Raw genomic sequence first — 19,347 nt, forward strand, 5'->3', positions numbered from 1 at the left:
TCTCTCCCTTCCACTCTCTCTGAAAAGCAGTGGAAAAAATATCCTTAGGTGAGGACTGAAAATAAATAAATAAATATATTTGATCCACCGAGTGTTGATCACACATTTTAAAAGTTAACTAACTGCCAACATTCTACTACTTGCTTCAACTTCATCTAGAGTCTTTTCCATCTTTATTTGGAGCCTTAGAAGTTAGACATTTTTTTGCTCCTGCCTTGCAAGTCTGAAACTCGGTTCCCATTTTCTATTTCTGGTGCTTAGTTTTTATCTTTGGTGGATCCTGACCAGTGCTAACAGAATTAAAGCATGAAAATGGTGGCATCCGTGGCATGTAGCAGTTGGGACTTTGGGCCCCAGGTTGGATGTCAGCTGCAGCTCAGCAGGCAGTTAGTTTGCTGACCCCTGTTAGCAAGGCCATAGATGCAGATGTGGCCCCAGCCATGCCAGATATTAGGTTCTTCTGACTTTGGAAGCTAAGAGGACCATCTGTTGCCACATTTGTGCTTGGACTTCACTGCTGGAGCTTGGTCAGTGGTGCACTGTGATAGAAAATGATGTTAATGATAATGAATCCTAAATCTGTGCAGATGCATAGGGTGAGAGAGAGGGAGGGAGGGACAGAGAGAGATGAGAGAGAGAGACAAAGAGAAACAAGAGACAAGGAATGGCCACTATTAGGCATTTACATATATTATAAATGCCACTGTCTCCTGAGCTGACGATTGGCTTAGAACTTATCCTTAGAGAAGAGCGAATCTTTGCCTCCTAATGACTCCATGCCAGGCTAAGCTGTCTGTTGATTTAGTTCTGGCTTTTCACAGAAAATAACAAAATTAATAGTGATAACTACCATTCATTAAGTGCACATGAAGGACCAGAAACTGTGTAAAGTACTTCTGTATGAGACAATTTTATCTCATTTATTCTTTAGAACCCTGTGAAGTGAGACTGGTTATCTACATGCTGTGGGTGAAGAACCTGAGGCTGAGGCCAGTTAAATATTTTGTCCAAGGTCACAGAGCTGGCAAGGGTGAGGCAGGACTCAGACCCTGGTTTGTGAGACTGAAAAGTCCATGGTCTGGCCACTGCCCTGTGGTTAAGTCCTACATCTAATCTAATGAAGATAGAAGCATTTATTAAGCACAGGTACAGCTGGGTGCTACTTCAGATTTTAAAAGGCACAATGCATACTTTTTGCTGATAAAGTATTTAAAGGTATTTTGAAAAGACAAGACCTGTGCTTATTCAAAGAGAACAAATACAGTGTTTTGAATGACAAATGAGTGGAGCAGACAGTTCAGAGGAGGGGCAATCACAGCCGAACAGAGTCATCAGTTGTCGGAGGGACAGAGGGAAGTGGGGCTGAGAAAGTAGGATGTGTGATTGCATGGCCATCCCAGAAGCAAGATTCTTGCACAGGGCTTCTTAGTTATTTACCCTGAGAAGGAATGTTACATAATAATATCAGCACAGAAGTTTATCTAGAAGCTGCACCATCCTGGACGCTGAAGAGAAAAGCTCATTTCATTATTATCTACTGTCAAAAGGTTAAGTTTGGGTGAGAGACAGATACATCTTTGTCTGTTGCTTGTATGTGAACTGCTCCACACATAGGCACAAATTTGAAAGGCTTTAATGGGATTTGTAGTCAATGCTGTTCCACATCAAGACAACTGGCACTGGCTTTACACCGTTCTGTTCCGGCCACCTGGACACTCGAGAGATGTCCCCCAGCATCCTGACCATTAGACATCCTCCATTGACCTGGATCAGTGCAGTGGTGCTCAGTCATGAGGTCATGGACCTCGAAACAATGGTCTTACAAGCTGACCTGTGGTTTTATTGAAACTGTCCTATATGTAGACCCACAGAAAATTAAGTCTGCTGTAGAAACAGGAGAAAAGAAAGGCCATCTGGTAAACCTCCTATTCCTCGACAGGAGAAATAGTACCAAGAAGCCATCTGGGCACTGCAGGGCATGTGTCCACACTCCTCCATTCCTTCTAGTTCCCTTACAGGCGTGCATGGGGATGTGGCATTTGCAACTGAATACGTGGAAATATGTTCTCAGGAAGCCGAGAACAGAACAGAGTGGCCTGGGATAAGATGGAAGAGGGAGAAAAGAAATTCTCCTGGGAGCTGGAACTGTCTCTGTGACTTAGATTCATTCTCATGGACCTGCCACATACCTCAGGCATCATGGAAGAGTTTAATGTAAAAAGAACATTATGTAAATGAGAATAGTCTTCTTTTCCGATCAGGGCAAATGTTGTCAGCACTAGGGCAGACAGCTTCGTCAGTGGCAGGCAATATAAGGATTCTAAGTTTATCAAGTGGCAGGGATCAGCAAGGGCCTGGAGTGGGTTTGGATGCAGATCCTGGTGAAGGGGCACTGTTTAAAGAGGTTGGAGGAGAGGAAGGCACTGGAGCCTGGGGAACAAAGATGCAGAAGCCAGCCCCTGAGTTCATACAGAGGCCCCTGAGGTGACTGGGAGGAGAGGAACAGGAGCCCATTGGAGAGGGACATACCAGTTGTAAAGGGCTTCACCACCAGGATGGAGCTGCTTGGGTTTTTGTGTTTGACAAAGGGATTTCTGTTTTATGGGTACGTAGGGGCTACAGCAGAGTCTATAAGCTGCCACCCTGGAGCATGGCCTTGCCCTAGTGCAGTCAGAGAGATCTGGGCTCAAGTCCTAGCTATGCCCTTAATAGGCTATGTCTTGGGCATACTCATCCCCCCTAAGCCTCATTTCTGTAAAATAGGGGCTAAATCCATCGACTTGCTTAATGTGGATGATACACGATAGAGTTTTTAAAATGTTTTTATTGATTTTAGAGAGAGAGGAAGGGAAAGGGAAAGGGAAAGAGAGAGATAGAAACATTGGTGTGAGAGAGAAACATCGATTGTTAGCCTCCCGCACATGCCCTGACCAAGAATCGGACCCACAACCTGGGCATGTGCCCTGACCAAAAATCAAACTGGTGACCTTTAGGTGCATGGGATGACACTTGACCAACTGAGCCAAACCAGCTAGGACTACAATCATGTTTTTCAAGTGTCTGGCACATAGCAGGTGCACAATAGATGGCAGCTATGTTTACACACTGTATGCGGGAAACATATTTATACGTTTTACGTTGACTGGTAGTAGAGCGCGCGATAAAAACTACCCGCAAACAATGTGTTTATTGTGTTGTTCCTGCTGCCATAGCTCGCCTTACCCCGGTACTGTTCTGTGCGCCTCTGTATCACAGATTATGAGGGCATACGAGTGCCGTCCTTCTGAAAGAGTCTGTCTTAACTCTGACACTGTCAGCCGTTTTGCTGTCTGGCCTCCTAAGCAGGAGATGGGAGTCCCAACAGCAGTCTCTGCAAGCCCGTGGGTACAGCAGTAAGTCCAGCCTGTCGCCCTCTGTGGCTCTGGCTCTGCCTCTGCCTCCCAGGCTGTGTGACATATCCTCCCATTGGGAGTCATTTCCACTTTGTCTTTAATTGCTCCTCGTTGGGGCACCTTGTCAGCCAAGGCAGCTTCCTGTCACTTGATGCCACATCTCTTTCTAGTTCAGTCATCAGTTGGGGACTTTCATTTAGTTGAAAGTCTGATTTTACGGAGAATACTGTACCAGATGCTAATTTGCCTTGAAGGAGAGAACAGCAGGGTTTCTTGCCTTCGTGTCCTTCCCAAGGTGCTGATACATTTCTGCAGATGAGGAAATGAATACAGTGGGACTCAGAGGTCACCCAACTGTAGTAAGAAAGATGTGAACACACACGCACATGCACACGCACATGCACATGCACACGCACACACACGCACAATTCAGGGCCGGGGCGTAGATAGAGCTCACCTTCAAAGAGCTTTTGAGAGAAGTCTGGTTGTCTTTGTCTGGCCAGTTGCTGGCCCTGATTCTCCTGCCTGTCTCTCCAGGAATCTGCATTCTAGTCACTCACCTTCTGTTCCTGTCTCCGCTGTGTATCCTTACAAAAGAGTTTCTCTTCATAGGATTCTGCATTCCTTTCCTTTAAAAGGCCTTTTTCTTTTTTATTCCTGCCTCCTGTAGGGATATCTGAACTCTCTTGCCATTTATCATTCAATGGAGACATGCCTCAGTCTGTCCCACTGGGATGAGCTATTGTTATGCATTAATAATTAACCTTTACAAGGAGCTCTAGTCCTGTAGGCATCTAACCCAGTGCAGAGAAAGCCAAAGTTTGATTATGACAGAGAGATCTCACATGCTGGGGCACAATAGCGGTGGTAGGAAAGGAGGAGTGCCAGTCATTAAACTTCTATTTTCTTTTCTGGTTCACTCACTTGAGAGATTGCTAAAGATCCTGCAGTTTCTCCTTCGCACAGGGTCAGTCCAGTAGAGGGAAAATGGGAAATTCAGCTTTTGAACTGGGGAGTTGAACATGCATGACTTTCTACATAAGGTTAAAGATGAGCTTCATGGGAGCTGCTGGTGGGACCTTGTTTCAAGTGTTCACAGTGGTGAAGCACGTGGACTCTGGAGCCCAATTCCCTGAGTTCAAGTCCTGCTCTGCCACTTACCAGCTGTGTGACTGTGGACTGGTCCCTTAACTATTCTCCGCATCTGCTTCTGTATCAGTAAAATGGGGGAATGGTGAGGATATTTCAGAATGAGTGTTGTCAGGATCTAATGGGATGGTAGGCTTCAGATCCTCAGCATGGTGCCTGGGAGTAGGTGCTCAGTAAATATTAATATCATTATTTTCAATGTTACTGATTATGGTTAGGCCCATGATCAAGGTCATATAGTAGGTGAGGCATTTTCAATTCTTTGTTATTAGTTATACACTGAAAGGCAAAAAACTCTGCTTGAATCTCTCCTGGTGACAGGGGAGAGAAGGAGGACAGTTCTATAGCTGGATGTTAGGGATTAAATGGTAAGTACTGGAATGACTCAACCCATTAACTTTTTATCACTTAGATGGATTGATTGTGAGGCTAATTTCGACACTTAAATCTTATTATTTTCCTGAAATGGAGATGATAATATCCTCTGATCTTTGGAAAGGATGAAATCAGATTAATAACAAATACAACAACCATCCACAAAATAGCTGAGATTTTTATACCCTGACTATGTGCCATTTCTAAGTGCTTTATATGTATTAACTCGTTTCATCCTTATAAAATCGCTTACTCCTATGTTCCCATTTTCAAAGGAGAAAACAGACTGAGATAAGTTAAACAACTTTGCCAAGGTCACATAGCTTGTAAGTAGTGGATGTGGGATTTGAATTTAAGTCTGGATCCCGCCTTAGAATTTGAAAAAGATAATGTACAGGACAGAGCTCAGTGGTTGGTATAATCAGTTCTCTAACGTTGGCCCTGTTCCTTTCCAATTTTTTTTTTTCTGTTTATTGTATGCATGTGACATTGCTTAGACATCAGAGGTCCAAGACTCAACCAGGGCACTGCATCAAAATTCAGTTCTAGTGACAGCAAAACCTTTTTGAAATTCTAATTTGGGAGAATAAAATTAATTCTTGCTTTTATGTGGATTATACCAGGTTTAGAAAGTCATATTAATTTGTTTATATTTTAAGGTGTTTCATCCCCTCACTATAAGTATATAGAGAACACACACAATGTGCAATGAAACACAGATGTCTTCCCCCATCAACTCTTAACAATCATTTTCTTTAAGCAATACATCCACATGGTTAAAAAAAAATCAAATACAATAGGGTACTGTGAAAAGTAAGTCTCCCTCCCACGCCTGAATATTAATCTGACAAATCCACTCCCCAGTGACAATTTTATAGTTCCTTGTGTTTTCTTTCAAAGATGTTTTATGCATTATGAGCATATATACCTATAACACCCCCAAAATGCACACTTTACACAATGAGAGCATAATGCATGCTCTGATCTCTTCCTTGCTAATTTCACTTAGCAGTATTGCTTGGAGAGCCTCCACATCAAAATTGGGAACACTACCTGGTTCCTAAGGACCGCATAATATTCCATCATAAGGATGTGCCAGTCTGTTATTGACAGTCATTTGGGTTGTTTCTGGTCTTTTACTAAGGACACTTCAGTAAATATCTTTGTATACATGTATTTGTGTCTGTGCAACTCAATATGTCTTGGTTTTTACTTGCAAACTTATATTATAGAACTTTCTGACAAAACAAAACTTAACCAGAAGCAGACAGACAAAAGGAATAGGATGGAAATATAGGAGCTTATTCAGGACTTGTGTGTACCCTAGAGGTCTCTTTGGGTGCTTTTTCAAATGCTGTGTCTCATGTTTCAGACTATTGTGTCCTGAAGACCCTCTTCTTGGGCCTTTTTCCTAGGTGCCCAGTGAGTGATGGATGGTTACTGTCTGCAGGATTGATTCATATGGCACTCATTTGGCTTTTGACAGGTTGTTTATAAGAATAATGACATCCGTCTGGAGCTGTCTCGCCTGGCCCGGATTGGGGACACCAAGATGAAAATCTATGGTGAAGTTGTATTCAAGTGTGAGAATGTGGCCACGCTGGACCCCATCAACTTCGAGACCCCAGAGGCTTACATAAGCTTGCCCAAATGGAACACCAAGCGCATGGGTTCCATCTCCTTTGACTTCCGCACCACAGAGCCCAATGGCCTGATCCTCTTCACTCATGGCAAGCCCCAAGAGAGGAAGGATGTTCGGAGCCAGAAGAACACCAAGGTGGACTTCTTTGCCGTGGAACTCCTTGATGGCAACCTGTACTTGCTGCTTGACATGGGCTCTGGCACCATCAAAGTGAAAGCCACTCAGAAGAAAGCCAACGATGGGGAATGGTACCACGTGGACATTCAGCGAGATGGCAGATCAGGTAGGAAGAGGTGGGGTATGTCACTGAGACGGGAGGAAAGCTCTGGCTTCTCAGTTTGTTTCCTGGTTTTATATTTTTTATTGTAATTTTTGCACTTGCATGCTTGTTGAATCTTTTGCTGTTCTCTTTAGTGGTTGTTGTGAGATTATGTTTTAGAACAAGACACCTGCCTCCTGGATGGCTCACATTCTCCTCTTATCTCCCCTGTCACTCATTGCACAATCCTCTCAGTGATACTTCCAAGACCCTGGAGCTAAGGATGGTTTTTCAAGTAGCATTTCCACAGCTACCAAAGCAGCTGTCATGTCATTGGCGTGATGGTAACCCCCCCTTTTCTTCTCCTTTTTCTCATCGCCATGGAAACCAATGTGACATCACAGACACTGCATTAGGTGATAACTGTATAGGATAAGCTGCACTCTGTAAGGGTTTATGCAACAGTATGCCCTTCAATAATTGGCAAGAGTCATGTTTCAGGGAAAAATTATGACAAGAAGAGAAAAGGCAAATCGATTTTTCCTGAAGTCATGTTCAATATAAAGCCTTCCTTTGGTGTGAAAGCCTATATTTCACCCTTTGTTCAGACCTCACTAACTCACCCTTCCTCTTCATAACCTTTTCTATTTGGTTTAAATGGCTTTGTTTGTTTCTGCAGCCGCAGATCAAACAAGCTGGCCCCAGGCAGTACATAGCCACTCTGGAATAGTAACAGAGAGAGGGAGGAAACAAAAAATAAAACAAGAAACACAGAAAGTCTGGAGCTTTTGAGTGCCCAAACAGTCTGCCCAGCTTTCTATGGACCATGTGGCAATGAAGGTCATATTCTGTGCCATCAGAGAGGGATTTCACCTGGAGTGCTAATTAGAACATTTGAATTTCACGCTTATTTCCTGATTCTCTATTTAGGTGGTGGTATACTGAAGAAGGGTCTTGGCTATATTTGCCATACTTTTTCACTCTGGATATTGTAATTTGGACATTTTTCTTTTAGGTGCATTTGGCTAACAACAGAAAGTAATAGGTTCCCCTTAAAAGGCTACAGCCAGGAATGGCTGAGGCTCTGGGGAAACAGCTTTTCTGCATAATTTCAGAGCTAGAGGGCTGATGGTGATGAGCAGAGCTGCCCTTAGGAGGAGCTGGATGGGTTCTGTGCGGAGGGTAGACGGGTGGCAGATTGCAGCCCTAGATGGTTTATTGCCCAGTAGGATGCTTTATTGATTGTCTGAAATCTGATCAGAACCAGGAGGCATCAAATTAAATGTGCTTTTTGAGTGGGAATAAACAGTTTGTGTTTTTTTAACAGAAATACACACAAAAATTAATTTCTCTGGAGGCTGGATCTTTCTCTGTTTTTCTCTCTGTGTTTATCCTTAAAATGCCAGCAGGGGCAGAGCCAGAAAGCTGTCCCAGAATTTTAAAGGAAATACACCTGTTGGTTGTTAAGAGCATGCATTTGGGGTCTCTGGAGCTGGGTCATGGTTGATGGATTTCGTAACTGACTAACCTAGACCCTGACACAGCTTAATGATTACTCGTCTGTGTCACGGGCAGGCTAGAACTCGTAAACTTGCCATATGTCCATTTCTGTTTATTCTCAGCACTAACTGCTTTTTAAAGTACAGTATTTTGTTTTGTTAGAACCATCAGTGGACCCATCTTTGTCAAATAGGTTTGAATTTCAGCAGGCTTGAATTTCTCATACCTAGGAACTACAGCATTGGCCAGTACTTGAAATACCTATACAGCTGATCAAATCCTATAAAAACTTACTGAGTAGAAAAAAAATTGCCCTGTGAAAGCAAGGTAACATAAAATTTTAATATGACCTATTAAATGTCATTTCTTTACGAGGATATTTTCTAGTGTGTTGTCTTTAGTTATAAACCTATACTAAAATGAATAATTGTAAAAACATTAGTGTAGCTAAGTGTGGTGTCTCCTTCCTCACTCATCCTGAATAATAATAATATGGCTGAGAGGTGGTCTAGAAAAACTTTTATTTCACTTAGTGTAATACCCTATAGGTCCTTCCATGTTGTCACAAGTGGTAAGATTTCATTCTTTTTTATGGCAAAGTAATATTCCATTGTATATATGTATTACCCCTTCTTTATCCAGTTATCTATTGATGGATACTTAGGTTGCTTCCATATCTTGGCTATTATAAATAACAAAGAGATTAAGAAGTACAAGTTGGTAGTCACAAAATAGTCATGGGAATGTAAAGTACAGCATAGGAAATATAGTCAATGATATTGTAATAACTATGTGTGGTGCCAGGTAGGTACTAGGCTTATTAGGGGATCACTTTGTAAATTATATAAATGTCTAACCACTATTCTGTACACCTGAAACTAATATGAAATGATATTGAATCAACTGTAATTGAAAAATAAATAAATAAAATAGAAAGAAAAACTTTTATGATACTATCCATTTGGGGAACAGATTCTTACAAGTTGATAAGTGCATTGAAAACAGCTGTGGTCACACAGGCTAGATTGTCCTCAGGGTGTATTCAAGGCTCCCGCATTTAAATTTGTTCTGGTACTTGTCTTATTTGGCAATAGATGTTCCTTCCTGCCAGTGGGTGATCGGAGTAGCTCTGTGGATTTGCGGAGGGCAAAGAAGGCACGTTGTGAGAGAGAAGAAAGACACAAACCTCGGCTTTCTCATTTGTGAAATAGCAACTCCTATCTCACAAAACTGTTTTTGTATTTTTTTTTAAATTCTCACCCGAGGATATTTTTTCCATTGCTTTTCAGAGTGAGTGGAAGGGAAAGAGAGAGAGAGAGAGAAACATCAATGTGAGAGAGACACATCGATTGCTTGCCTCCTGCATGCACCCCGACCGGGGCCAGGGACTGAGCCTGCAACCGAGGTACGTGCCCTTGGCCGGAATTGAACCCGGGACCCTTCAGTCTGCAGGCCGATTCTCTAGCCACTGAGCCAAACCGGCTAGGGCTCACAAAATTATTTTAAGGATCAAGTCCAAAAAAGAACATAGTGTTTAAAACGGTGACCAGGACAGTATTATTGTTATATGGGTTTTTAAAAGATTAAAAGTCAAAAGGGCAAAGCAGATTTCTCCAGGAGAAAACTTCTAGGGGCCAGTAGGGGAAGCAAGCTGTTGGATTAATCCTCCCAGAGGCCCCTTAGGCTCTTTCTACTCTTCTACCCCTGTGCTGACTTTGTAATTTAGAGTGTCTGTCACATTCTTGATCTCATCTGATCTTCTCAGCCCTCAGGCTACCCCCTTCATAGCTGAGGGAATTGAGATTCAGACAGAAGTGAAGGCTGGCTGATGGATGGCATGACCCAGTTAACTTGGTACCAACAAAGCACTTTGAGAATACTAGATCCTTTTTTAAATGTATGGCATGATGTTCAGATATCACTTTGATTTTACAGTTTCCTTGATTTTTACACTTTAGGAAATTGAGCTGTTAAGTGGCTCAGGGACTGGCCTAGGGTCATTTCCACCAGGAATCCCTGTTCCCAAGTTCCCAGGTTAGGCTCTAGGGTTACATCTTCTGTAATCTCAGGCACCCAGTCTCTCTCCCTGACTCATCTCCTGCTCACTCCCTCTTGCCTTCTCCACTCTAACCACAACCCTGCCTGCCCCAGGGCCTTTGTATATGCCATTCCTTCTGCCAGGCACCTTCTTCCCCCTTCCACGTTCTGTTTTCAGCTCACCTGGCATGTGCTTAGAGAAGCCTTCACTTTAAAGAAGAACCCTTAGGCTGCCACAGCACTCATTTTACTCTCTTCCTAGCACCTGTCATTAGCTAATTTCTCTTGTTTATTGGGTGACTTGTTTATTTTCTGTCCCTTTGCTCTGGAACATCAGCTCCACGAGAGCAAGGACATGCCTGTCAAGTTCATCTCTGTGTGTAGAACTCTACCGGAGACAGAAGAGGTGTTCAATACATATTTGTTAAATGAATAAATAAACATGTTCCAGTTAAAATTTATCAGAGACAGTGCCCAACATAGTCACTGGCAGGCCTGGCAGCTAATGCCAGTGTAGAGGGTATCCGTGCATGGAGCGTTCCATGACGAGCCAGAAGGGAAAGACTCAAGCAAGCACTTGCAGGGCCCTTACTCTGTCCCAGGCACAGAGTAAGAAGCTCTTAATAGACGTGAGCTCATTTAATCATTACACCCACCTGTGAGTGGGGGACCATTATGTCTGCATTTTACAGATGAGGAAATTAGGGCCCCGGAAGGTGAAGGTGCTCCTTCACCGTTACAGCTACAACATGGTAGAGCCGGGACTGAAACACAGGCAGGAGCTGTGCTGCTCTGCCCTGGATGGTAGGTGACCTTCAGCAGGACTTTTCAGTAGAGAAAAGACATCATCCTCGGTAGCAGGCCATTGGGATTGTCCCAGGGCCCCCTATGGGCCAGGCCGTCTTACCTGGCACGGACTGGAACCCCATTACCTACACTCTCCTTTCCTCCACCTTGTGGCATTTCCTTCCCTTGTTTGCGCTGTTCTCTCCTGGTCACCCGGCGCTGGTCTCCGAACCCACCGGCTGGGCTCCTTTCTTTGGTCCATGGCCGGGCAGCCTGGCCTGCGATGCCACGTCGCTGTTAGCTCACCGTCCCTCCGTCTTCCCACCCAGGTACCATATCAGTGAACAGCAGGCGCACGCCTTTCACCGCCAGCGGGGAGAGCGAGATCCTGGACCTGGAGGGGGACATGTACCTGGGCGGGCTGCCCGAGAGCCGCGCCGGCCTCATCCTGCCCACGGAGCTCTGGACGGCCATGCTCAACTACGGCTACGTGGGCTGCATCCGCGACCTGTTCATCGACGGGCGCAGCAAGAACATCCGGCAGCTGGCCGAGCTGCAGAACGCCGCGGGCGTCAAGTCCTCCTGCTCCCGCACCAGCGCCAAGCAGTGCGACAGCTACCCCTGCAAGAACAACGCCGTGTGCAAGGACGGCTGGAACCGCTTCATCTGCGACTGCACGGGCACGGGCTACTGGGGGCGGACCTGCGAGAGGGGTGAGTGGGCCCGGGGCCGCCCGCCGCGGCTCAGTGGGTGTGACGGCGACAGGTGCGTCCCCGCAGGCACCTGTGCTTCCTTTGCTACCACAGGTGCTTCCTGGGGACCCACCTGCGCTTGCTTTCTTCTAGACTTCTCTTGGGTTCCCAGAGGGCGCCCTTTCTGGTTCTGGATGTTTGGATTTGTTTGACTAGGGTTGGGTTGCAAAAAAGGGAAAGTTTAGAATAAGCATTACCATGATCATGATACTTTTTTTTAAATTATTAAGTGTCAGGCATCTTTTATTTAGAGAAGGTGAAGCCTTGTCTTTTGGGGTTCTGGATGGGCTAACCAACTGGTGTTTTATTTGTTTGTTGAGCTCATGCTTTTTGGTGCTCTCTGCATGCCAGTTCTTGGGTTACGCTTTAGAAATATGCTATTGTACAAGACAGGCCCAGCCCTTTTCTCAAGGAGATTGATTCCTAGTTGAATATTTAGCCATTAAGTAAATAATTTTAAACATGGTGAGTTTTATAAGAGACGGTGGGATGTATTGGTTAAGAACAGGAGCTCTGGGGCCAGACTGGGTGAGAAATCTGGCCCTCGTGGAGTGATGTGAACCTTTGCAAGGTAATCAATATCTTTGAGATTTGATTTCCTCATCTGTAAAATGGGATTAATCAGATACCTCTTTCCAAGAGACTGGTAATGATGAAGTGAGTCAACAGGTCCTGGGCTATGGTAAGCAGTTAATAAATATTAGTGATTGTTGTAGTCATAACTATTGTCATTCAGCATCATTAAAGGGAAAGTAGAGAGAAGTCTGAAAGGCCTTTACAAGGGGACCTGACATATTGTAGGAGTTCATAGAAAGCTTCTGCAAGGAGGAAATATGCAAGTTGAAACTTGAAATATGGATAGGAGTAAGTTTGGCAAAGAAGTGGGAGGAAGATGTGTGTCCTAGACAGGAAGGGCATGCCAAGGGACAGAAGTGAGAGACCATGGCACAGCTGAGGAGCTGAGCAAATTCCAGAATGGACTGGAGTGTAGAGTAATGTGGGGGGAAAGTTAGGAGAGGTGGCTGAAGAGGTGGGGAGCAAATAGTGGGGGCTGACTGATTAGAACATGCCAGAATGTTGGGAGGAGCCCCTTTCCATTCACCACTTCTGCATTTTACATTTGCATTGAATTTACAGTTTAGGCAGAGGACAGAGATAAAGGCGAGCCAAGAGATAACGTTAAGACAAGAAGATTCCAGTCTATAAGCCATATCCAGATTGCAGCTTGGTTTATTGTTCTATATGCCAGGCACACAGAATCAAGTGGTTGTCCATGGGTTGTCAGCCTCTATTTTATACGAAAAGATAATCTACAGAGTTGTTAAATGTTTGCCGAGGGCATAACTCTAGGGCTTCGAGGATACAGCATCTGTTATAGGTAGTTTCTGCCCTCAAGAAGCTTACCATCTACTTAGCTGAGGAGCTGAAACATCAATACAAAAAGCAGTAATAAAATGATACAAGGCAGCAGCCTGGGCTCCACTGATGGACCAGACTATGAGGACATGGAGATTTGAAAAAGAGAAGACTATCTTGAGGAGGAACCTGCAGGGTCTTATCTTTAAAGACTACCACCAGTGGCTGGAATTGTCCAATATCATAAGTCTGGTGATGAGTTATCATAGTTTGGTGTAAGCCAGGATCTTCCACAATCTTCGGTTCTAGTGTAAGTACTGAAGGTCACTTTAAACACCTCACTTTCTCCCCATGGGTCTCTTCCCAATTCAAGGTCCTCGTGGTTGCTGAAGACAGGCAGCAGTGACTGTAGACATCTGTGTAAAGTGTCTCTGAGTTCACCTATTCCAAGGGCAGATCAATGGGTCTTGATTCAAGATTTGCCAAAGACAATGAAAGTCACTGCACCTTTTACATTGTCACTTGTGACTAGTCATTAAAAGGCAGCTGATTGGGGATATGTGAGGGACAATTATTCCTGGTACAGTGCAGCCAAGGGTCATCCATTCTGGCCAAATGAGAAGGAGCGAACTTAAGACGTTTGATCTATACATCGCTCAAATTCCAGACGGTTCATCTGATTGTTTTGTTCCCCCACTAATTGTTTTTTGGCCTTGGATTGCTCCTGACACCATGTTCAGAATGAATCAGTGGGGTGTAAAAATGATAGGACTCCACTCTGCTAGCAAAGGAAATAGAGCTTCCCAATGACATTCTTTTTCTTTATTGAAACTGATTCCCCAGGGGAGATGCTTTTGACTATCTTTCACTCATTTTTCATACATGCAGCAGTCATCAAACCCCAGAATGTTTCAGACATTGTATTAGATACAAGAGTTACAAACAAACTGACAGCCCTTGATTTTGATCAAGGGGCATATAATCCTTCCAGGGAAACACAGGGAGATGTGGGAAATGTGCTAACATGTGGTGGGTGTTATGCTAGATGCCTGGAGGGGGACATTAGGACACACAGATGTGAGAGGCCATGTCCATATGGGGGGAGTGATGGTCAGAAAAATGGGCCCCAGGTTTTTTTGGATTTTCTTGTCTCCCATTTCTAACAAAAGTATGGCCTCTCTCTACCTGTCACCCTCAATGTTCACTACGGGTACTTCCGAAGAGTGGTGAAGGCAAAGTGTTTGTTAGGATTATTTGTATAGGAACATGGTCCCCTTTGGATCAAGGGATGCTGCTCCATCCACCATAACACCAGCAACCTGCTCACTCAGTTTACCATTCTCTTTGTAATCTTCTAGAAGCATTGACCCTAAGCCTAGAATTCATCATTTGTGATAAATGTGATGAGTCTAGGATATCTTAGTTCCTAAGACAGTGTGTCCCATCTAGCCCAAACTATGTCCCATACTTGGGCTTCATAGTCGGGTCAGTCCCTTGGTATTGTTGGCCCCACAACAAGAACAGTAGTGTTACAAAGAAGGGCTTGTTTATATAAACTGGAGAAAACATAGGTGGGATGCTGAATACTGGTATTTAGAGAAAAAGCAGAGTTGGGGATGGCCCAGGTCAGATTAAAATAGCCCAAGAACTCAAACAAAGTGAGCAAGCAGTTCAGTCTAAGAGACAACTCTCAGAGCAACGTCGCCGTCCAAGACAAGGGAATAAAGCAGGGGGACTAGGACATATACAAGCATGTTAGACTAAGGGTAATTTGTATCAGGACTTTTCTTTTAGAGTAAAAGTGGATGACTCTTGCTTGTATCCTCATGAGAGTGCTTCTACTGCCTGTGAAAACGAGCAGCTCTAAGTCTTGCTGTATGGCAATTGGCTCAATGTCGTATTTAGATTTTTCAGTATGATCTGATACTATTCTAAGAAGATGTAGAGATATATATACCCACCCTGGTTGTTCAGCTGTAGCTATTTTGGTTTGTTATTTATAGTGAAGTGGGAGACGTCTCCATGACCTAAAAAGCAAAGGCCTGTTTTAGCTACTGAATGCCAATCCGTTTGGTTGAAATGCTTTCATCTGCTGGAAGACCACCTGCCATCCCGTGGAGCCCTGCTGTACAGAGGAGATGTTCTAGCTTGTCTGTCTTAAGAAGAGAAGATCAGTTGACCTGAGACAACATAGGCACCTTCCCCTTGCCAATGTAGCCAAACTCTTTAATTCCCTTGGTGGGAGCCAAGTGGTAATAGGCAAGGCTATGGATTTATTTGTGGACCATAGAGCTTCAGTTTGAGCTACAGATTCTATCCGTTTCCCTGGAAGGCATTTTCTGAATGAATGTCATCCTTTATTTAGCAAGAAAGAAAATAAGACCCAGCCCGGCCTAGTGTGGCTCAGTGGTTGAGCGTTGACCTAGGATCCAGGCGATAGGGGTTCGATTCCCGGTCAGGGCACATGCCCGGGTTGCGGGCTCAATCAATGACTCTCATCATTGATGTTTCTATCTCTCTCTCTCCCTCTCCTTTCCTCTCTCTGAAATCAATAAAGATATATTGAAAAAAGAAAGAAAATAAGACCCAGCACAAGTCCATCTCTATGACAAGGAAAATAACCTACAGTGCAGCACTTAGAGTCAGGATTGCCTAGTGGTTAGTGGTATAAAATATAATGTTGGATGGAGCTTGATTCCTGTGTTCTCTCACTTACTAGCTAGATGATTTATAACTACTTTCTCTCTTAATTCTTCTAAGTCTCAGTTTCCTTCTCTGTAAAATAGGGACATTAATACTTACTAGGTAAGGTCTACTTGGTTGTAAGTTACAGAATTGACTGTGGCTAACACAATCAAGGAACAGGATTTCTACATGATCACCTAGAGAGGTGTCAATCAAGTGAAGATCTCACTAAGTACATCTTACAAAGGGAAGCGGAGCAACTCTGGGGACCCCAAGGCACTGTGATTGAAATGATTCATCTCTCCTGACCTCCAGGTTCTGGATTTTTCCATTCAGAGTTTATATTTTCCAGAAAGATAACCTGATTGGCTTAATTTGCCTCTCCAGTCAGCTCTGGCCAGGTGAGCAGTCATCTAGAATTGATATGAAGGATCACCCACATGTGTGTACAGATACGCACACACAGAGCATGCTCTTTCATCCTTTCATGGGTAAGCTCAGGGTACCAGGCCCCATATGGCCATGTCCTATTACAGGTGTACAGCCATGTGGAACAACTTCTGTCTGATAAAAGAAAATATTTCCTGGGATCATGGAAATTCGATGTCTTTGAGAATATGTCTTTGAGATGGAGAGGGTAAATCTGCTCTTACTGGTCCCCAGGATTCCATTCATCTAACATAAACACCAGCTGAAAACCCAGAAAGAAAGATATTTTGAGTTCTCTCTGATGACTCTTATTCCAACAGAATAAGAGTGTGGGCAGCAACTGCTCCCCCTTCCAGCTCAGGGGTTCCCCTCTCAGCCAAGCCCTCTGATGGCTGCTGTGTGCCCGGGAGTGGCAGGAGCACATTCTGCCTGGGAAGGAAGGGTGAGACACCGCCTTTAGGTGAGGCTGGAATGTGTCATTTGGATGCCACGTGGAAATCATGACATCAGAAAATACCGTTCATGTTATCTGTATCTAATCCTTGTATCAGCAGGTGAGGAATTGGAAGCCCTGAGAAGTTAAATGACTTGGACTTGGAGTAGCTGTAGAATGATTAAAATTCATGATCTCTGACTCCCAATTCTTTACATGGAATAGTCTTTCCTTCTTGTTTATATGGAAGAGGTTATATCGTAAGGTCATTGAGGGAAAACCAGTGCATTAAATATCTTTGTTTCCCCACAGTCTCTAGCACTGTGCTATATGCATGCTCTATGGTTAAGTGTTGTTAGGCACCAGTCCTCTGTCCTGGGTCCCCTCGTGGTCTGTACATGCCCCTTGGTGCCCTTGTCCATTGCCACGATGTCAAAGGTCATCTGTAAGTCAGTGACTCCCAAGTCGGGCTCCCTTTCCTGGAACTCTCTCTGGAATCCAGATATCTATATCCAGTTGTCTATTTGACATCTGCATCTGAATATCTGAGAGGTCTCTTAATCATAACACTGAGAAAAAGAGATTTGTGTTCCTCCTCCCTGCCCTTCCTTTTTTACTTCTAGTTTCTCCGTCTCAGTGCGCAGCATCAACATCATCCTTGGATTTTCCTTGATTTTCTTTCATCTCGTCTGGTCTGCCCCAGCAAGTTCCCGCTGATGCTTCATCTAAACCCATCCTGCATCTGTCCACCTCTCTCCCTTCCCACCACTGCCCCCCTAGCTGAGTCTACACCGATCTCTTCTTTGGACCACTGGATAGTGCGTCACATGACTATGCAAAGCTCAAGTTCATTCTGTGCCTTCCTTAGAGTACTGAAGTTAGATTATTAAAATGTCTACGTACTCAACACATTTCTACCTTAAGTAGTTTGAGTTTCAGTGGCCTCTGGTCCCCTCAATTACAGGAAATGAGAATGTTAGGAAATCAAGCTCTGAAGCTTCTTTGGAATTAGGTTCAACATTCGCATAGCAATTCCATAAGTAGGCATCTAGCTCTTCTCTGTACCAGGCTTGGTGAGCTAAGGTGTGAGGATACAAACTTGTTGAAGACACGGTTTCAGTTCCTTGATGGATTCATAGTCTAGTGGAGGAGATGGAGAAGTAATCTGCACATTGTAATGCAACCAACCAAGGGCAATGATCCAGGAGATAATTATAGGAAAGAAAAAGATACCAATGAGAAAGCAAAATATGTCCAATGTGATGTACCACTTGATAACTAGCTCCAGAGCCACTGGGGTCTGCTGAGGCTGACTCAGTGATGTGGGAACACAGGAAACCCTGGCCTCCAAGGTCAACTATAATAATCCTGATTGCTTTCTCTGGTTCCAGTGCCACTGAGGATGTGCCGCATTCCCCAGGGATGTCCAGGCCCTTTATTTAGATATGCGACCTTGAGATTCTTACTTGGATCCCCTGGCATCTCTGTTATGCAAAAATAAAATGAGGCAATTGGGTTTCATGCTCTCTTAGGGCCCTTCCCATTCTAAACTCTGTGATCCTCAAATGTCGTCATCTTGGCAATGCCTTCCCTTGTCCCAAGATGAGGGGTAGAGGTGAGTGAAGGGCAGGACAGGAATGGGAGTCCTTGTTCCTTGCAGTCTGCAAAGCTCTCTGGGTTAGGAGGCTGCATTTAGTTATATAAGCACTGCTTTGAAGTTGTGACTTCTCTCAGTCATTCATCTAAGAAAATGAACACCTCGATGTACTGGGAATACTTCAGGCCTGTGATATGTAAGTTTTAATTGATGGATTAATGAATATAACCTTGGATTTCTTAAGAGAATGAAAAGGCTGTCTCCTTTTCTGTCCCTTTTAGATGAAAAATGACATGTACCAGAGAAAGGGGCTTTTTAAGAAATACACAATTCAGCAGCATCAACCAATGTGTCTTCATTTTTTCTAATCAGTCGATTCTGAAGTCATACAGATGTATCTCTGGTGAGGACCATAGCAGTGCTCAGATTCAGACTCTGATTTTCTCTTTTCCTGTTTTCCAAGTTTTTCTTTTCATAGGCCCAGGATTTTATGAGCCCAGGAAATTGTTGCATAGTCCAGGAACCCTTCCTAAGTGTCATTCCACTAGGTCAGGGTCTGAGCTACCCCTGATCACAGCTGCTCCTGTGTCCCTCCAAAGAATAGAGCCAGGGAAGGAGATTCTTTTATTCTGGAGTCTTAAAGCTCAGGGTCCTCAGGACAGGCTGGGGGCTTTAGAGATCTTTGGAAAATCTCCATCTTGGCCTGTGTTCAGCCTGAGGAAGGGAGGGTCAGCACTTTGGGGCGGTGTGTGACAACTGCTTAGAACTGCATCACACCTGCTGTTGGCTGTGGTTCTGTCAAATGCAGGGACACAGCAGCCATATATATTGCCACTCTGTACCTTTATTACTGCCTTTGCTAAAAGCTGTTTGACTACCAGCAGACAGCTGCCCCTTATGGATGCAATAAATTAAGATGCTGCTAAATTATGAGAAACAAGTGCTTCAAAATGCA

At 44.1% G+C, this 19,347-nt stretch overlaps 1 protein-coding gene across 6 annotated transcripts in view; it reads left to right on the forward strand.

Moving 5' to 3' along the window:
- Positions 1-19,347, forward strand: part of NRXN3 (neurexin 3) — a gene marked incomplete at both ends in the record, with an annotated part of 1,307,801 nt that overhangs the window by 362,465 nt on the left and 925,989 nt on the right. For all 6 annotated transcript variants that reach the window (XM_081139380.1, XM_081139378.1, XM_081139379.1 and 3 more), the window contains 2 exons: positions 6,403-6,841; positions 11,470-11,853. In XM_081139380.1, coding sequence (XP_080995506.1) covers positions 6,403-6,841; positions 11,470-11,853 — 823 coding nt within the window. The remainder of the gene's footprint in view (positions 1-6,402; positions 6,842-11,469; positions 11,854-19,347) is intronic.

This window comes from Miniopterus schreibersii, assembly GCF_964146895.1.
Source record: "Miniopterus schreibersii genome assembly, chromosome: 1".
In the NCBI taxonomy this organism is placed as follows: Eukaryota; Metazoa; Chordata; class Mammalia; order Chiroptera; family Miniopteridae; genus Miniopterus; species Miniopterus schreibersii.